General features: G+C 55.8%; 2 protein-coding genes across 15 annotated transcripts in view; both read left to right on the top strand.

The window, feature by feature from the left end:
* NLRC5 (NLR family CARD domain containing 5) overlaps window positions 1-2,968 on the top strand; it is a 59,660-nt gene extending 56,692 nt beyond the window's left edge. For all 10 annotated transcript variants that reach the window (XM_028091267.2, XM_028091304.2, XM_028091276.2 and 7 more), the window contains 3 exons: window positions 627-710; window positions 1,016-1,099; window positions 1,901-2,968. In XM_028091267.2, the coding sequence (XP_027947068.1) occupies window positions 627-710; window positions 1,016-1,099; window positions 1,901-2,012 (280 nt within the window). In that variant the 3' untranslated portion in view covers window positions 2,013-2,968. The remainder of the gene's footprint in view (window positions 1-626; window positions 711-1,015; window positions 1,100-1,900) is intronic.
* A 119-nt stretch (window positions 2,969-3,087) lies between these two features.
* Window positions 3,088-18,482, top strand: part of CPNE2 (copine 2) — a 52,744-nt gene continuing 37,349 nt past the window's right edge. The window contains exons 1-4 of one of the 5 annotated variants that reach the window (XM_028091318.2): window positions 3,088-4,457; window positions 4,559-4,751; window positions 5,639-5,731; window positions 6,046-8,875. The gene's annotated coding sequence lies outside the window, so the exon portion shown is untranslated. Of the gene's footprint in view, window positions 4,458-4,558; window positions 4,752-5,638; window positions 5,732-6,045; window positions 8,876-10,326; window positions 10,537-14,757; window positions 15,233-18,482 lie in introns of those variants that run through there. The other 4 variants (XM_088027388.1, XM_088027389.1, XM_028091334.2 and 1 more) reach the window with 4 other exon arrangements.

Consider the following 18,482-nt stretch of genomic DNA (forward strand, 5'->3'; position numbering starts at 1 on the left):
AGAGAGGGCTTGAATTTTTTCCGCTTCAGTTTTTCTTTGCGAGTCTCCCTTTGTAACCAGCAGGGGGCAGGCCACAGGCTCAGCACGTTTGGAAGGACATAGGTTCCAACTAGAACTTAATGCTGTTGTCCGTGCTGTATTTACCCTTGTAACTACCTTCTATTTAGGGTTGTCAGCACAGGTTTCCCATTGATAGTAGTGATAAGTATTTCCTAAGATTAATTTCTTAAAGTAAAAAAAAAAAGCAGGGGGAGGACTGCTTTAAAGAAAAATGGGGTACACAGATAGGGGAAACATTATGATAGAGGCACATGCAAGGTAGAAGTTTGGATCAGGACATTGTTGCTGCAGACCGTGTGCTCTGAATTCTCTGGACAGCCAGCTCTCAAGCTGTCTGGGTTCTTGAGGGATGACCAGCTCAAAAGTGCAGTTGGGGGGAGGAAGGGAACACCTCCGTCCTGAAAAGTCTTCGGGGAGGGCGCACAAGCACCCCCGTCGAGTGGCCTTTCTTGCACCTGCGTGGCAGCCTCAACCATCGGCCCCCAGCCCTCCCCACCTGCCACCTTGTCTCTACCCCTCGACCTCACTGTTCTGCCACTACTGACCTCAGGCCCCCTCCCCTGCAGGCTGTCCTGGAATCTGCTCGGGGATGAGGCGGCTGCGGAGCTGGCCCAGGTCCTGCCACAGATGAGCCGGCTGAAGAGAATGGAGTATGAGGGGCACATCCTGGGAAACCAGAACTGGGGGAGAACGTGAAGGGGGACCTCCCATCCTTGGCGAAAGCCAAGAGGCCACTGGGTCAGGCCCCTGCCTGCCAGAGAGCCCTCACTGAGTTACACATTCTGGTCCAAGCCCCTGCCAACCTTAGCTCTCCCTGGGTCCCAGCCTTCAGCCTTCCTGGGTTGTCTGCTGGGTTCTGTAAGCATCTTGGCCCGGGGGCCGGGCATATAGGGGAGCCCATCCCCCACACTCATGCCAGTTTCTCTTTCCCCTTTCTCTGCTGTCTGTTGGGAAGCCTGGAGAAGAACCAGATCACAGCTCGTGGAGCCTGGCTTCTGGTCGAAGGGCTGGCACAAGGGTCTGGCATCCAAGTCATTCGGTAAAAGGGGCTCAGAGGAGCAGGGATGATGGGTGGGAGGGGACTCCCTGTAGGAGAGACAAGACCCGGCTTGGGGATTATCAGAGGAGACCTGAATCTCTCCACCAAGAATCTGACAGCATGCAGACCTGGATCAAATCCCAGCTCTGCCATTTGCCAGTTACGGAACTTTATGTCAGTAACTCCATCTCTCTTGACCTCAATTTCCTCCTCTGTAAAGTGGGCTCAACGATAGTGTCTACCTCAGAAAGTTGCTGTGAGGACTAAACGATTATATAAAGCACTGAGCCCAATGGCCTAGCACATAGTAAGCACTTAAAAATGGTATAATCAGAGCTACCACATACAGCCGTGTAGGTTGTGCACTGCACAAGGTCATTGCCTCTACGGGACATCATTCACATAGTAGATATGCTGGAGTTCTAATAAATGTAGTGAAGTGGCTTGTTTAATAGAAATCAATATTTCATGACAATTTCAAATGATGGAAGTAGAGTGTCGGGAAGAAGGGGAGCGTTTTCCTTATTTGCACAAACATGTCATATGAGCATGGTCCTGGCTGGGATCACGAGCTCCTAGGGATGAAGACTGAGTGGGAGAAGTCAGGAGCTGGGTGTGGAGGACACCATCCTCCTAGGGGAGCCATGCTGGTCTAAGCTGCCTCTGCCAGGTAGCTCTGGGCATGCATGGCTCTTCCCCTCTTGGGCCTGGGTCTCTGCATCTGTAGATGGGACAAGGGATGGAGACAAGAGGATGAGCAAGCCACTCCCAGAGCTGAGTGCCTGTCTCTGTGCCCTGCAGCCTCTGGAACAACCCCATCTCCCCCGACATGGCCCAGCGTCTGCAGAGCCAGGAGCCCAGGCTGGACTTCGCTTTCTTCGACAAGCAGCCCCAACCCCCTCGGGGTAGTTGATGGCCCCCCTCGAGATCCTTCGAATTCAGCCAAGTGAAGCCAACTTCCGCTCACCAGGACAGAGGGCTCAGGAAAAGAGCCTCAGCTGGGTGCCCCTGCGTGCTGCCCCAAGAAGGAGGGGCCTATTTGTCCTGCCAAGGTCTTCAGGAAGGGACTAGGAGCCTCATATGGCCAAAAGACTATCCTGTATTGCATGTGACAGGTGTGCCCAGTTGGGGACATGTCACACAATGAAAGTGTCATGATGTGATATGTGACACAGGAGGTCACACACGGCAGAATTCTATGTGACGTTCCGTGGAACTTGCGGCGTGGCCTGGGGGTCAGTGGCATGGGTCCTGGCACCACACCATGGCAGGGCATATGATCTGTGGTTCACAGAGGACATGTGACAGATGCTCATATCATACAACATGTGGCTGGCCAGATACCCTCAGGCTGGTATAAAATCTAATTTATTACTTTTTAAAGCCAAGTAAGTATTTATACGTTGCATTTTCAGAGCAGCATGGCCAGGGAGTGTTCTCCATCCAGAAATGGGATAGGGAGAGTATCCAAGCACTGACTAACCCAGTGGCCTGAGGGCCAAGCCGGGACTCAGCCACGAGGCTTTTGGATGAGTCCTGTCTTGCCTCAAGCCTCAGTTTTCCCGTTTGTAAGTGGGATGGCTCCCTCCTCTTAAACCCGAGCTTCCAAAGACGTTGGGCCCAGATCTAGGTATGGTCCTCGGGAGTGGACGGGCCCAGTCTGACCTGTGTCACGGAAAAAGCCAGGTCGAAGGGTGTAGAGGTAGGCCACCGGGTCTAGACACTACCTCAGCAGGATCCGGGTGAGCTCCCAGCAGGGGCTGCATGTGCTACCTGATGTTCTTGTTATTTCCAAAAAGGCCCGAGGATGGCCCTGCCACGCTTGAAGCCAAATGTGACCAATAAATGTGGATGGTATCCCAGCCTCTACCCCGAGTCTGACGTGTCTTGCTAACTCACTAAGGTCAGGAGTGTTTCACCCCCTGCCCCAGAGCCTGGAGAGCAGGACAGACCACAGAGACATGACCTGAGAGGAACACTGGCCTGGGGGTCAGGAGACACGGGGTCAAGTCCAGACCCTGTCTCTGCATGGTCACAGGCTCGTGGACAAGTTGCCTCCCCACTCCGGAGTCAGTGGCACCATGAGGGTATTACAGAAGCTCAAAGTGTTAGAAACATTCTTTGTTTGACTTGCATGATATTTAAACTCTTCTGAATCAATCGTCAATATTTAAAAGTGAGAGCTTTTACATGAAAATCCAGATTTTCAGCTTTCGTTAGGTGTTAGGGAATCGGGGAATCTGTGGAGTCATCTGACCGTGCTCTTTAGATGTGGCACACATCTCCGTTTGCCACAGTCCCCACCACTCCCTAACGTACCCCCCTCCCTTTTGCTGCTTGCCTGGTCCTTGTGAAGGCCTGGAAATCTCCTGACCTGGAGGGGGCCACTGGTGGGTGGTACATAAAAAACATGGCTTGGGAAGTCAGATGGGCATGGAGTGGACTGTGACTTGACTCCTTGCTGCCTGTCTTCGAAGACAGAAACTACTTCTGGACATGGGTTAGGAATGTCCCTTGGCCCCCAGGACCTTCGGAGGTGTCCAGGAAGCACAGTATACAAAGTCCCTAGTGGGCAGCAGGTACCGGTTCCATGCTAGTTCCCTTCCCCTTTCAGGGTTGAATATCATATGAGGTGAAGAGATGCTTGAAATGGCAGGAGAACAGCACCCACTGCCTGTCACCCGCCTGTGGACTGAACAAGTAGATCCCTGGCCAAGCTTTCTTCCAGAGCCACACCCCATTGTGAAAAGCAGGCAGGCAGGGTGCAGTTCTGGCCTACCACCACTAGAGGGCAGGTTGCCCCACTGGTGATTCCTGAGATGGCTTCCTTGGCCATTGGGCCCAGAATGAGGTTAAGAGGTGATGCTAGGAGCTGTTCCCACCTGGCCCAGGAGCCTGGGATGTCCTGCCTGCTGGTGGCTTACCTGGATGGCTCAGCCCTGACCTTTGCTGCCCTCCACATTGTCCCCAGTCCCCCGGCAAGCACGAGGAGAAAGTCCTCCGGCCAAGTGCCAAGCACCCACACCCCGCAGGAGGACACTCTTATCAGGCCCAGGTCAGGGCACACCTGGCACCAAATGGTGTCATCCGCCTGGTTGTGGGGGAGGGGAGAGGCAGGCAGAGGTTCTAACAAGTGTTCCCGGAAAACTCGAGCCCCAGATTCTGTCTTCCCTCCCCAGGAAATGATGCCGAGGTGACCATGGGCCCTCGGGGTGCACCTTCCTACCGAGGGGGCCCTGTGCTGTCTTCTCTCTTTATCCAGCGCTGGAGTATGAGTCCCTCCAAGCCCGAAGATGACTTGCCCAAGGAAGTCATGGCTGAGGAAGGAACAGAGCACCAAGCAGAAGCTCTAGGCCAGGTGAAATGCACACCGGGAGAGCCTCAAGCCCAGGGACACTCTCCATTTGCTGTTTGTTCGTTTTACTTGTTCCTCTTTCTTTCCCCTTCTGCTCTGCCCAGGTTCTAAAGCCCAAGAAACTTTCAGCAGCTGCCTTGAGATAAACGGTTTCTTCAGCACTGCAGAGCCGGCTGGGCCCACTCACCTTGCTCATTTTATTCATCTTCCTCTTTTGCCACCTGCTTGCTGGGAGGCCTGGACTGTTTCTCCCCAACACAGATGAGGTCCAGTGTCCCCGCCTCCTTCCTCTGAACAGTAAGCTGTTTAAATATCTACATGAAACAAACGCAATTCAAAGAAAAAAGTAAGGCTGTGGCCAAGTGAGCAGTGTAATGAAAATGGCATTCCCAGGTTCTGGACAAGAGTCTTCTCCCCGGGAATGTGATTGGGCCAGTAAGTGCCCATGTCTGTCTGCAAGGCTGGGAAAAGCTCATTTTGCTACTTTGTCACTTGGCCTCTGTCCTTTATGATGGGAGTCACAGTCTCCCTTCTTGTCCCCACAGGCCTCAAATCCTCCCAGATTGCCCCTTCCATCTTGTCCCCAGACACACCCATCTGAAATCCACTGCCCAGGCTGATACTTCTTGAACTATAAAATCACAGTTATGGAAACTGTCACATGCATGGAATCATCCGGGCATCTTGTTAACATGCAGATGCAGGTTCAGCAGGTGTCGGGCAGGGCCTAGGATTCTGCATTTCTAAGAAGCCCCCCCACCCACTCCCCAGCCCGCCCAAGTGATAGCTGTCCTGCTGGACCACACTTAGCGTGGCAAGGCTGTTGACCAGGGAGTGGGGCTCACCCCTGCCTGCAAGTTAGAATCACCCGGGGAGCTTTTTCAAACGCCTTTTTAAAAACCAGAGTATTTTGAACCGCCCCCGCCCCAGGCAAAGCGGATGTGCAGCCATAGGTGGAGACTCACAGGCGTGGAATGTGAGGCCTGTTGAGAAAGCTCGGGAAGGCTCGACCCCGTCCCCTTCTTTTGTCCCGAGGCTCCTGGTGACCCTCTCTTTCCAGAGGAGGACACTGAGACCCAGAGATTTTTCCTGACTTCTCCGAAGGCACATAGCTAGTAAGGGCTCGCACCAGGAAGCAAGCCTGTGTTTCATGACTTTTTATGTTCGCTCATTTTTCTCTCCAGTTTCAGTGAGATTTACCTGACATACTGCACTGTAGGCGTTGGAGTGTACAGGCTAAGGACTCGACTCGCATATATCGTGAAATGATGGCCACAGTAAGTTAATTAACATCCAGGATCTCCTAGAGTTACCAAAAAAAAAAAAAAAAAGTGAGAAAGAAAAAAACCGGTTTTCTCCTTGAGATGAAGGCTCTTAGGCTCTACTCTTGTAACCACTTGCAAATTTTGCGACTCAGTCCCACAGGGGAAGACCCAGTTTTCTCATCTGTACAGTGAGGGGATGAGCAAACTGAAACAAGGCACAAGGACCCATTTTTATCAGTGCTGCAAAGGTGACCTTCTGGTTAATACTCCCTCGGGGAGGGTTTTGAATCCTCTGTCACCTGCCTTGCCTGGTTATTGTTCTGTAGGGCTTCCACCATCCGTGACCTCCTGCAGACCCATAGCCATCATCGGAGCAAGAGTCTACTCCTGTTTTTACAAAGGAGAAAACCGAGGCCCAAAGAGGAAGAAGACTTGCCAAGGTCACACAGCCAGTATTCCGTGGAGCTGCAATTCCAGTCATGGAACGGGAAGAGAGTTGAGGTGGTCCTGGCTGGGGGTTTAACTGGTCTGCAGGTCTATGTGTTCTTCAGAGAGCCCCCCACCCAAGTCTGGAGGGCTGTGCATTCTACCTAGAACTGCTCTTGCCCCCAACCCCCCTGCAAAGGCCAAGACCAGGCCAGAGGGCAGTGGCCCCACCCCAGCCAGAGTTGGACACACCCTCTGGACACATCCCTGAGCTTCCAGGAAAAGACCTTGCACAGCTGCTTTGGTAAAGATCCTCCCTGGGCTGGGCTCAGGAAGTTCTGGGGACAACTGGTCTGCCTCCCGGCCCGGCAGCCTCCCCAGCCAGTGAAGCACCCCGCCCCCAGCCCAAGTGACTTCCAGCCTCTAGAACTGGAGTCCTCCCTGGCCCTGGCCCTGGGAAACTGTACCTTGTGGCTCATCCCACACAAATTCCAGCCCTGCCCTGGCTGCCCAGAAAGTGACCTTTGCCCTGAGGAGGAGGCAACAGAAAAGGTGCTTTCACTAGAGAACAAAGGCCAACCGGGGTCCCCACCCCCCTCCCCGAATATTTCAGCGCAAGGTTGGGGCAGATGGAGGTGTCTGGGGCTGACTGGAAGGGCAGGGGGTGCCTGGGCATCCTGACCCTAGAAGGGGGCATCCCTGCATTACAGCGACCACAGCTCTGGAACTTAAAGATAGTCCCGGTGTCTAGGCATGCTTGGTACTATTCCAACCACATAAGGGTCTCGCTGAATTCCCACAAGCATCCCAAGAAGCAGATACTAAATCTATCCTTCCATTTTACTGAGGAGGAGACTGAGGCCCAGAGGATTGAGTGATCTCACCCAGGCAGTAACTAGAGTGACTGGGATTCAAACCCAGAGCCACGACTCCATGCCTCAAATCTGGAGATTCTTGAGGGGATGTCTCCATCATGGATATATCTCCATATCAACTCCCTGTGGCAGACGATATTCTCTGAAGATGGCCACCACCATATCTCCCATGACAGTGACAGTCCTCTCACTGAGGGGCGGGCCCATGAGCGAGCTGGTAACTACAGCAGAAGTGACGGATTATGACTTCCAAGGCTAAGGTTCTATAAAAGATAACAAGACTTCCACCTGGTTCTCTTGGGATGCTGCTCACTCTTGGGAAACAGCTGCCATATTCTGAGGAAGCCCAGGCCACCTGAATGGTCATGGATAGGTGTTCAGTGGACAACTCCAGCTGAGGTCCCAGCTGACAGTCAGCATCAACGGCCAGACGTAGGCCTTCTAGAGAACTCCAGCCTCTGTCAGGGTTTGACTGCAACTGTTTGAGAAATCCTAAACAGGAACCACTCCAGCTGAGCTCAGGTGATCGCCCCCCACCCCAGAGCCTTGAGAGATAGATAATAAGATTTGGGGTGATTTGTGGGATGCAGCATCAATAACCAGGACACTCTCCATCCTCAACCCCCTCACGCATGCCTGAGGCCAGCCAGGGCCTGGTACACCACATTCTTTTGGAGTGTCTTCAATTCACAAGCACACTGAAGTGTATAGGCAACCCTGGTTATTCTCATCTGTCTGTCCAGACGGCCTGAACTGTGGACATAAACACCCAGACAGCAGGTGCTTTATACACACACACACACACACACACACACACACACACACACACACACAATATAGACCTATTTCAGGAAATCGAGGCCTTCTGGTTTTGCAGAGAGACCTCTACCACGGCGAGGAAAGACTCCCTTCAACATTTTGCTGTAACAGCCTTGCATTGTGTGTGGATCAAGGACAGAGTGTAGAATCAACACATGATGGACACTTGGCCTTCATCAATTGACCTCTGGCCTCTCCTGATCCCTGACTTCGTTTTAGACAGCTTTCTTGAGATATAATATTCACCCCTTTAAAGTATACAAGTCAATGGGCTGAGTGTACCTACAGTCTGCAACCACCACTATCATCTACTTTCAGGACATTTTTAATCATCTCTCAAGAAACCCCATATTTTTTTCAAAGATTTTATTTATTTTTGCAAGAAAGAGAGAGCACATGAGCAGGGGGGAGGGCAGAGGGAGAAGCAGACTCCCCACTGAGCAGGGAGCCCGATGTGGGGCTCCATCCCAGGACCCCGGGATCATGACCTGAGCCGAAGGCAGACGCTTAACAGACTGAGCCCCCCAGGTGCTCAAAACCCCACATTAATAGCAATCACTCCCCAGTCTCTCCTCCCAGGCCAAGAGAGCCACTAAGCTGCCTTCTGTGTCTGTGGACTTGTCTACTGTGGACATTTCATAGAAATGGAATCAGACAATATGTGGTCTTTTGTGACTGGCTCCTTTCACTTAGCATCATGGTTTCAAAGTTTGTCCAGATCGTATGCACGCCACACCTTTCCATGACTGAATAATATTCCATGGTATGGATAGACCACATTTTGTTTATCCAGTCATCGCTTAATGGGCATTTGAGTTGTCCCCACTTTTTGGCTATTCTGAACCCCGCTGCAATGAACAAACATTTGTGTAGGAGTTTTTGTTTGGACATAGGCTTTCATTTCCCTTGGGCAGCTACTTAGGAGCGGAATTGCTCTGATCTCTGACCTTTATTATATTCTGTCCCTTTGGTCAGGGATCCAGGATCTTCTTCACCCTGGGCAGGCCCAACTACCTCATCCTTCAGGGCTTCCAGGGTAAGTCTGACTTCCATGGCTGAGTTAGGTCTTCTCTGCCACCCCACCTCCACCTTTTGCACTTTTCACAAAATAATACAATTACCTGGGACATGGGCTTGCTCCAGAGAGGAGAGGAACTTGAGGGGAGGGACTGTGCTAGGGTTCACCATTGTTCATCCCAGGACCTGCCCCTCCTGTGGCTCTGAAGCAAGGAGAGGAAAGGGATGCTGGGGGCCAGATCAATCAGGAAAGCTTGCTGGGGGAGGTGGGGCTGGAGCTGGGTCTAAGTATGCCTGTAGATTGGTTTGCCCCGCAGCTGGGCTGAGGGTTTGAAGACTTCGGTGGAGGAAAGGTGAGGAGAGCTTGGAGAAAGGAAGGATGGATGGGAGACAGGCAGGCAGAGAACAAAGCTCAGAGCCCTGGGGTTTCTTAGTGGCCGCCCCTCTAAGGCTGCCAAATGCCTGTGACTCAGACTGGAGGGAGGTTCACAGGCTGCCCTGTGAGTCTCCTAGTTAACCCTCTCCTACCTGGAATGGAAAACCCACAACCCAAGCGCCCGGTCCTTGAGCCGCAGGGCCAAGGGCTTTGGACGGGGCCGCCAGATCTCCCACAATCTGGTTAAATGAGGCTCAGTCGGCCGAGGCCATGAATTGGGGGTGGGGAGTGGTCTGCAGCAGGAGCGCCCGGTGACAGATGCATTTCTTAAGAATTGGAGCTTCTTCTAGGGTAAAAGAAGGCCTTCTCAGAAAGGGGGGACTCGGTGCCAGGGCCTCAAGGCCCCCTTAATTATGCTTCCGCTAATTAGCCCCAGGCACTGTTGAAACTGTCTTTATCCTACCGTCTCTGCCAGAGAAATATGTGTCATCTTCTCAGTGTCTGGCGACAAGAAAATGCCGAGCTCTTTTACTACGGAAGGGGCGGAGGGGGGGGCGGGAGAGAGACACTGCGGTCCTAGTGCTGCTCAATGCGGCCCAGAACCTAGCCCTGCGGTGAACCCCCCGAGGGCGCAGAGCAGGGCCCTGGGGGTCGAGGCCGCAGGCGGCGCGCTGGGGCCCACGCAGGCCCCGGGCTGAGCCCACCCCTCGGTTCCCGCATCCGCGGCCGTGAGCGCACGGTGCTCGGAACTCGGAGGTGCCCGCGGCTCCGGCGAGGCCGGCCAGGGAGGGTGCGAACCAGCGGCGCTCCGATCCGCGGAGTCCCAGCCTCGAACGTTCGGACCCTCGGATTCCGGCCTCGAGCGTTCGGACCCTCGGGTTCCGACCCCGGGTGTTCGGCCCCCGCGGCGCCGAGAGCCCGGAGCGCTAGGGCGCGCCGGCCACGGACTCGGAGCCGCGGGCGGCGGGCGGGACAGCGCCCCCGGTCCGCCCGTGGGGAGCGCTCGCCCCTCCAGGAAGCGCCCGCCTCGCCTCCCCACCTCCCTCCCCACCCCCGCCCCTTCTCGGCCGGAGGGAGGAGCCCGAGCCGCCGCCGCCGCCGCCCGCCCCGGAGGAGCGCGGGACCCCGAGCGGCTGCGAGCGCACGCGAGCTGGCCAGGGCCGCGCGGACAGCGCCGTGAGTCCGTCCCGCGCCTGCGGGCCCCGCCGAGCAGGGGAGCGCCCCGGGATGCCCCGGCGGCCCGGAGCGCGGGCAGCGGCAGCGGCGGCCGCGCCGTGAGGGCGGCGGCGCCCGCGGGACCCGCGGTGAGTGGGGCCCGGGCGGCCCAGGGGCGGGCGGGGCGCCCTGGCGCGAGCGCTAAGTTCGGCCTTGGGGCTCGGCTTCTGGCGCCGGTGGCGGGCTGGAAGGAAGCTGGGTTCCGCCTCGCGGGCCGTAGCGCCCCGAGCCCCCGCCACCCGCGCGCACCCACGCTCGGGCACTTGGGTGACTCAGCTGCGACCCGGCCACGCGGGGGCGCTCCGGCTGCGTCCCGGGGCAAAGTGGGGAGGGTGCGGGACGGTGGCGCCCCTCGGGGTTCGAGCCCAGCTGTTTAGGGACTCTCCTACCTTCCCCGGGAGCCTGGGGGCGTCGGGAAGGTAGAGTCCTCGACACCATCGCAGCTGCCGAAGACTTGGGGTCGGGATGGCCCCTGGCCCCCCGCACCCTGCTGTCAACCCCCAGTCCCCCCGCCCCAGCGCCCTGCCGGAGAGCCAGCTCCCAGCCCAGGAAGAAGGAATGAAGGGAGGGAGTGGAGCTGGGCAGCTTCCCAGAAGTCGAAGTGTGTTTGCAAACTAGTTTTTTCGCAAAAGCTGTCTGGCACCTTTGTGGTTAAGGGGGTGGGGTGGGGGGACATGGGGAGAGAGAAAGAGCGAAGCTCCTGATTCCTTTCCGTTTCCCTGCAGCCCTGCTTTTCTGAGACTAGAGGTGTCTTACTCCGCTCTTCGCATCCCATCCCATCCCTCAGCCCCGCCCTCTGCCCCCCCCTTCTTGGACAAGCTCCTTGGAGAGGGGCTCCTTGGAAGGGGGCTGTGATTTGCCCAAGATCACAAGTGGGAACTGGACCCCGGGGCTCTGGTAGCCAGTTGAGGGCTCATCCTGCTGCCTGTGATTCTCCCAGCCCTGTTCTGTATTTGGGGAGAGTGACACCGGCGAAGGATCTGGGAGAATTATGAGCGGCCCTTTGTTTTGTCTGCCCTTAGTTTTTGCTTGCCTTAGGGGTGTGGGCTGTCACCCATGGGTGGAGTGCTTTTTCTGTTCCTTGGGGTACCCACAGCTTCAGTAACTGGGGGGAGGAACCCCTTTGTAACCTTCAGCAGCTGCAGCCTGCCTGTGGCCAGTCTTGTTGGGCAGCTTTGGGAGACCTGGGTCTGAATGTTCACCCAGCAGTGAGCTGCGGGGCCACTCTTCCCCCGCCCCCAGCCTCCCCGTGCTTATCTGTAAAATGGGCTGATGGTCAAGGACCTGTGCGCCTGGAGGCTGGGTGCAAACATAAAGGAGTGGTTTTATTGCAATCCGTCTGACGTAGGGCCCAGTGTGCTCTGGTATTGCCCCAGGCAGGCAGCCTCGCTGGCGGCGGTGGGAGGGGTCCCCCTTGCCCCCCCCCCCCCCCCCCCGCAGGTCTGGCCATGGAAAGAACCAGGGACTGAGAACGTTGACACTTGGATTCTCCTTGCCCTCTGCTACTTCCTGTTTGTGTGCCTTCTCACTCACTGGGCTCGGGGGTTTTTCCATCTGTAAAATGAAGCAAACTATGACACATTACAGTTTATAGGGCTGCTGGGAGGCTGCAGCCGGGCACAGGGGTTCTGCAAAGTGGGGCGCGCTTCATGAATGGCATGTGTGGTGTTTCAAGGTACCCCCCCTCCCAGGGGCCATGAAAATTTAAAAACTCAGGGACAGAGGAGGGCCAGGGATAGAGCCTCAGTTTCTATACGTGTAAAGTAGTAAGAACAATACTCGGTATACCTTTGTAATCTTTTAGGGTAATTGTGTATTTATTTCAAGGGAGTTGTGAGGATTAAATTAGGCAACAAAGGGCTCACGTGCCAGCACTGGGACTGGTCTGGTGACAAGCACTCGGTCACTGTTAACTGTCAGTATCGTTCCTGGGAATACCCACCAGCCCGATGAGGGCATTTAGGATTCCTTCTGGGGTTTTCTCAGGCCAGCCTGCTGCTCCCTCTCCTGCATCCTCCTTGGAGAGAAGAGCCTCAGAAGCCTTCTAGACTGTTCAAAGTGCAGTGTCCTGAGTGGGGACGTTCCACCCCAGTGAGGAGGACACCATGAGGGATGGTAGATCCGATTGTCTTCCCATTCCCTGCACCTTGGGCGGGCCTCACAGGGCTCTAAGGAGTGACGGAAAAACAGAAGAACATTCTCTAAGAATTCCTTCACTCCTGTCAAAGCAGGGAGCATTGTCCCCAGGCAAGGTCTCCTACTGAGAAGCCCTCAGCCCAGGGTCCCAGCTGCCCGATGGAACTCCCCCCTTTTTCTCCCCCCCAACCCCCAACCCTTACAGGGGCTGCTGGATCAGGGGCAATCATTTCAGGAATCCAGCTCCCTCTCCTTTGGAGAATTGGCCTCAGAAAGGGGGCAGGATATCCCCTCCTGTCCTGCCCAGCCCCCCTGTAGGACACAGGATGGCTCCTTGGGAGCCCGGAGGCTGGGTCACCCTAGGATCTTGGCAGGCAGCAGCTGGAGACGAGGATGGCCATGTCCCACACCCACTGTCCAGAGGGAGACTCTGGGGTCCTAAGGGGGGAGTCACGGCTTCCTGAGGTCCTGTACTGCCTAAGAACAGGGTGGGGGTCTGAGGCGCCTCCTCGTTCTCAGCCCAGTGCCCTCTCCCCTCTTTGAGCCACTCAGCCCCTGCTTCCGGGGTGGGAGTCAAGTGGACTGTGCTGTTCGGTGCTGTTTGGTGTTCTGGAGAGTTTCCCCACTAGCTCTGTCCTCACCTTCTTCCTCCAGGGTCTGAGATGAGGCTAATTAGCTGCTAATTGCTCACTCACTGGATATCACCTTGCTTAATTTTTCTCAGGGCTTAGCCACCTTCTGCGCTCACCTGATTTATTCATTTGTGTATCAGCTTATTATCTGCCCCTCTTCCCAAAGAGGGGCAGCCCCATGGACGGGCCAGGACCGTGCCCATCTTGTTCAGGGCCCTTTCCCTGCCCTTAGAGAGGTGCCCGGTAAATATAAGATGAATGGCTGGGGCCGCCCACGTTGCGTCCGGAGAGGGTGGGATTTGCCTGGCACCGAAGGACTGGGGGCTGGAGGAGGCGGAGGTGGCTGCTGATGCCGTGCGCTGCCTCCCCAGGGGGCTGAGGTGCGCTGGGGAGGGTCACCCACTCCCCGCGTGACCTGGGCCACAGCTCTTAACCCCTCTGACCTCAGTTTCTTTGTCTAGGAAATGGGGCTCCTTACCAGGAGCTCTCCCCACTGCTTTCTTCATGGGGTTCTTCAGGCAGCTTTGAAAGGGCTTGTAAACCAGAGAGGGCCATGATTCTTCTTCCACCGTGGCTTTGGGCCCCACCTTCCGTTCATTGTGCGCCACCTGGTTGTCACTCAGCAAGGGTTTATTGAGCAGCTCCTCTGGGCCAGGGACGGTGCTGAAGCTAGGGCACCGCCATGGAGCTCAGAGTGGAATGGGGGGACAGAGAGGGTCCTGCAAATGGCAAGGAGGCAGGAAGACTTCAGATAGCAGAAAATGCCTCAAAGAGAATAAAGGAAGATGAAGTGAGGGGGGTGGGGTGGGGGGGCGCTGTGGGAGGCATCAGGGAGGCGTCTCAAGGAGGAGGCTGTGACATTGGAGCGGGCATGCTGATCCATGGCAGTGGTCTCTGGTTCATGGCTGTGTCCCAGCTGTGCCTGGTGCCCAGCAGGTGCTCAGTGGATATTTTTGAAGGAATGAAAGAGGGAGGTGGGCCGCAGACAGAGGAGACAGCACATGCAAAGGCCCTAAGGTAGGAACATGCTTAGTGTATTCCAAGAGCCCTCTTTCTGCCTTGGTGGTCCTTGTGTCTTGCCCGCTGTGACCTGGCTGTCCCCTCCTCATGATGCAGGAGAGAGCATGCTCAGCTCCCAGCAGATGACACCATCTGACCCCTCCCTCCTTTGGGGCCCGCAGCCATCTCTCCAAATCACCCCTGTGGCTCCTCGGAGAAGGGTGTGCCTTGCACCGTGGACGCAGGGAGCCCAGCTGCCTGGTGTCACACTCTGGTTTGCCATGGACTAGCCGGATGACCTTGGGTAGTGTATTAGTTTTCTAGGGCTGCAGTAACACAGGACCCGAAACCGGGTGGCTCACAACAACAGAAATATATTCTGTTTTGGAGGCCAGAAGTCCAAATTCAAGGTGTTGGCAGGGTCTTGCTCCTCTAAAGGCTCTAGGGGAGGGTGTTTCCTTGCCTCTTCCAGCTCCTGGGAGCTGTGGCAACATCACTCCCTCCACTCTCTGTCTCCTTCCCTCGGGGCCCTGACCCCAGTCATAGTGGATCAAGAGCCCCTCCTACTCCCATCTGACCTCATCTTAGCTAATTACATCTGTAGCCACTGTCTTTCCAGAAAAGATCATATTCTGAGGTCCTGGGGGGTTAGGATTTCAACTTAGCTTTTAGGGGAACATAATTCAACCTCTAATAGGCGGTTTACGTAACCTCTCTGTGCATCAGTTCTCCGATCTGTAAAATGGGGTGCTAGTAAGAGGGCACCTGTCCTGGGACCGCAGGGAGGCCTCAGTGGAATGCTGTAAGCTCAGGACAGGACCAGGCACACTGAGCCCGTGCTACTCTCTCCTTCTCCTCAGGGAGGACTTCCGGGAGCTGGGACCCAGAGCCCAAGAGCAGATGGTGATGTCCCTGACCAGAAGGACTCGCTGAGGAGGCATGGGCCTGATATAGCACCTGCTCTCTGGCTCAGAGAGACCCGTCCCCGCTGTCGAGCTGAGGGTGGCCCTTCAGCGAGGTAGGGTGTGGGCTGGGCAGCATGAAAACTACAGAACAGGAGGAAGCCGTCAACGCAGAGTGGGGAGAGCCCCACATGTGGAGGGCTGTGAGCAGCGGTGCCTAGCCACCCATGCAGGAACCCATGAGGGGACTCGGTAATGGCTGAGCCCAGGTGACTTTCAGGGTCCGTCAGCCCAGAGATTCTGGGTGGGAGCTTGGGGCTGAGGCCCAGAGCAGCCCAGGGAAGACTGAGGGGTATGTGTAGACTCCTCAAGGCTGGAAGGAGCCCAAGCCCTTCACAGGCAGGGAAACTGAGGCACGGAGAGGGCAAGGAACTTACAAGAGTTAACACACTTTTGGGGAGCCCCTGTCTCTAGTCTCCCCATGGTAGTCCCCAGGTGAGCATGGGCACCACAGGGAAGGAGGGCCCAGGGCTGCTCCCGTGCCTGAAACTGCCCCCTTCGAATGAAGCCAGGTTGGAATGGCTCTGGCCGGTGGCCACCATCACCATGCCCTCCCTCCTCCATTATTAGCTTGGTCCAGCCTCCGAGCTCGTTACCAGGCCCACTCCCAAGTTCCCTGAAGTACTTTCTGCATCCCAGAGTACCTCCACACCCATCCCCTGTCTCGCTTCCTGGGAGGCGGCAGGGCAGGCAGGCCCCTGCTCCTCTGCAGACCAAGGAGCTGAGGCCAAGGAAGGAGGAGGTGGCAGAAGCAGGACTTAACCCAGTGCCTGGACTCCCAGAGGGGTGAGTGGGGAGGATGGGGGCCACCTGGCGGCGGGGGCCACCTGGCAGCCTGGTGATAGGCTGGGGAGACACGGGCCAAGGCCTTTGGACCAAGGTTGAGCTGAAGTGGGGAGGCCCCCTTCCCCAGGGACCAGAGCTTTGGTGATTGGCGGCAGCGGTGGCAGGGGCGCTGCAGAGAACAGCCTCCCTCTCTGGGTGTAGTCTGGTGGAAGCTGGGGGCCTGGGGGCGGGGGTGTCAGACCCCTGCTGCAGCTCCCTCGCTGTGCGTCTGTGGTTATATTTATACCCATAATGGCCCGGCTGCCTGTCGGGAGTGCGGAGCCTTAGCCAAGGTAGAGAAGTGATTGGTGTCGAGATGCCACCCCCCCCCCCGCCTTGGCGAGAGCCCGGACCCACTCTCTGGGGGCTGCGTGCCACCTGGCGGGAGCTGGTGCAGCCCCGGGCTTGCAGGGAGGGCCTAGGGGTGTGAGCAGCTCAGGGCTGGACCCCCGTCCCCAGAGAGCTGGGGCTGTGGCTGGGGTTGGGGTGTGCCTGGAAGGTGAGACCAGACACGCTCTAAAGCCTTTCAGCTGGGAGATTCAGACACAGATCATGATTCTGAGATCCCAGAATTCGCCAACCCCGGTGTTCTGAGAACCTGTAGTCCCCTTCCCCTTTCCTCACTTTCAGCAAAGGACGGTGACATTTCCTAAGCCAGTGGTGACAGTACGGTGACAATGTCACTGCCTCCCGCCAAGGACAGGGGCTCAGGAGGGGCTTTGTAGAGGAGTCCCCGAGTTTTTGGTTTTACAACATTTCCCTGAAGTATAAAATGTCCAGAAATGGAGCAGACGTCCCACGGTACGACTCAGGGACAGTCCACAAACCAAAGCATCTGTCAGCGGCGCCTGAGACCCAGGCATGGAAACACGACGGTCTCCGGAGCCCCCCTCTCCCCGGCCCAGTGCCCCCTTCCGGTCACAAGCACCCCGCCCCCTACCCGTCCCACCACTCTTCCATTCCCAGCAGCATAGACCTGTATTGCCTGTTTCACTCCCTATAAAGGAAATCAGACAGGACCGTGTACTCCTTTATGTCTGGCTCTGTGTGCTCGGCATGTCCAGGAGACCCGCAGTATAATCCACGGTGTGGGCGTTCCCGTTTCCTTGGCCTTCCTCCTGATGGTGGGCGTTCGGGGCATATCCAGTCTGGGGCTCCTAGAAATAGTGTTGCCGCGAGAGTCATTGCGAGGGGCCTTTGGTGAACTTACGTGCATGATGTTTCTGCCAGGCATTGCGGGGGCATCCCCTGTGATGTAGCTTCTGTAGACCTGCTGAATATTCCTCCAAAGTGGTTGCAGCAGTCCACACTCGCACTGGCAGCATGAGACTTCCAGGGACCCTTGTCACCCTCTTGGTATTGTCGGCCTGGGGGTGGCAGAGGGGGGTGAGGGGGACACCATGGCACCGATGGCATTCGGTTTTGCCGAGCTCAGTTTGAAGAATGAAAGAGTGCAGTGAACGAGGGGGAAGGGCACTCCAGGCAGATGGAAAAGCGTATGCAAAATGACAGAGGCACGCAGACGTGGGGCTGGAACTCCACGTCGTGGACAGCTTGTAGCTGTCGGAGAGGTTTTTCTCATCTTGAGCCAGCACCTACAGTGTGTCAGGCCTTTTGTACTTTCTAGTCGATGGCTAAGAAAAACTAAGATCCAGAAGGACCAAAGGACTTATCCGGAGTCATCTTAGCAGAGGCTCTGGAATGCAAAACCTTCCAAGCGTCAGTTTGCTTATCTGGAGAACGGGAGTGGTGCTAACACCTCGCTCAAGGATGTTGTGGAGCTGTAGAAGTTAAGTCCATCCTGTACTCAGCACAGGGCCTGGGGCAAGCGTTATTATTACTCTCAGTTTATTACTATTTCTCCAACAGAAAAACCACAGCAGCCTCCTCTTTTCCCTTCCAGCTGACAGCTAGGGGTAGGCCCACCTCGCTTCCACATTTAGGAAGGGCTGGCCCAGAACTCCAGCCCCAGCACCCTGTTTTCCTGTCCCGTGCGGGTCTCCTAGGAGCTGAAGTTTGTAGTGATGGTGAATTTTATGTGTCACCGTGGCGAGGTTATGGTGACACCAGTCTGATGTCGCTGTATAGGTATTTTTTAGATATGATTCACATTTAAAGCAGTAGACTTTTATTAAAGCAGATTACCCTCCATGATGTGGGTGGGCCTCATCCAATCAATTGAAGGCCTTTTAGAAAAGCAAAGACTTTCTCCAAGAAGAAGGAATTCCGCCCCAAGACTACAACATAGAGGGGCACCCACCTGGCAGCTGTCTCTGTTGGTAGAGCATGCGACTCTTGATCTTGGGTCGTGAGTTCGAGCCCCACGTCAGGGGCAGACTTTATTTAAAAAATATATATATATATATGTATATATATATATATATATATATAGTGCAACTGCAACATAGAAATCTTGCCTAGTTTCCCGCCTGCCTGGCCTGCCCTGTGGATTTTGGACTTAGGACTGCCATGTCACCTCTG

This window comes from Eumetopias jubatus, unplaced genomic scaffold, assembly GCF_037043125.1.
Source record: "Eumetopias jubatus isolate StellerSeaLion01/CBP00866 unplaced genomic scaffold, mEumJub1_p1.0 scaffold_10, whole genome shotgun sequence".
In the NCBI taxonomy this organism is placed as follows: Eukaryota; Metazoa; Chordata; class Mammalia; order Carnivora; family Otariidae; genus Eumetopias; species Eumetopias jubatus.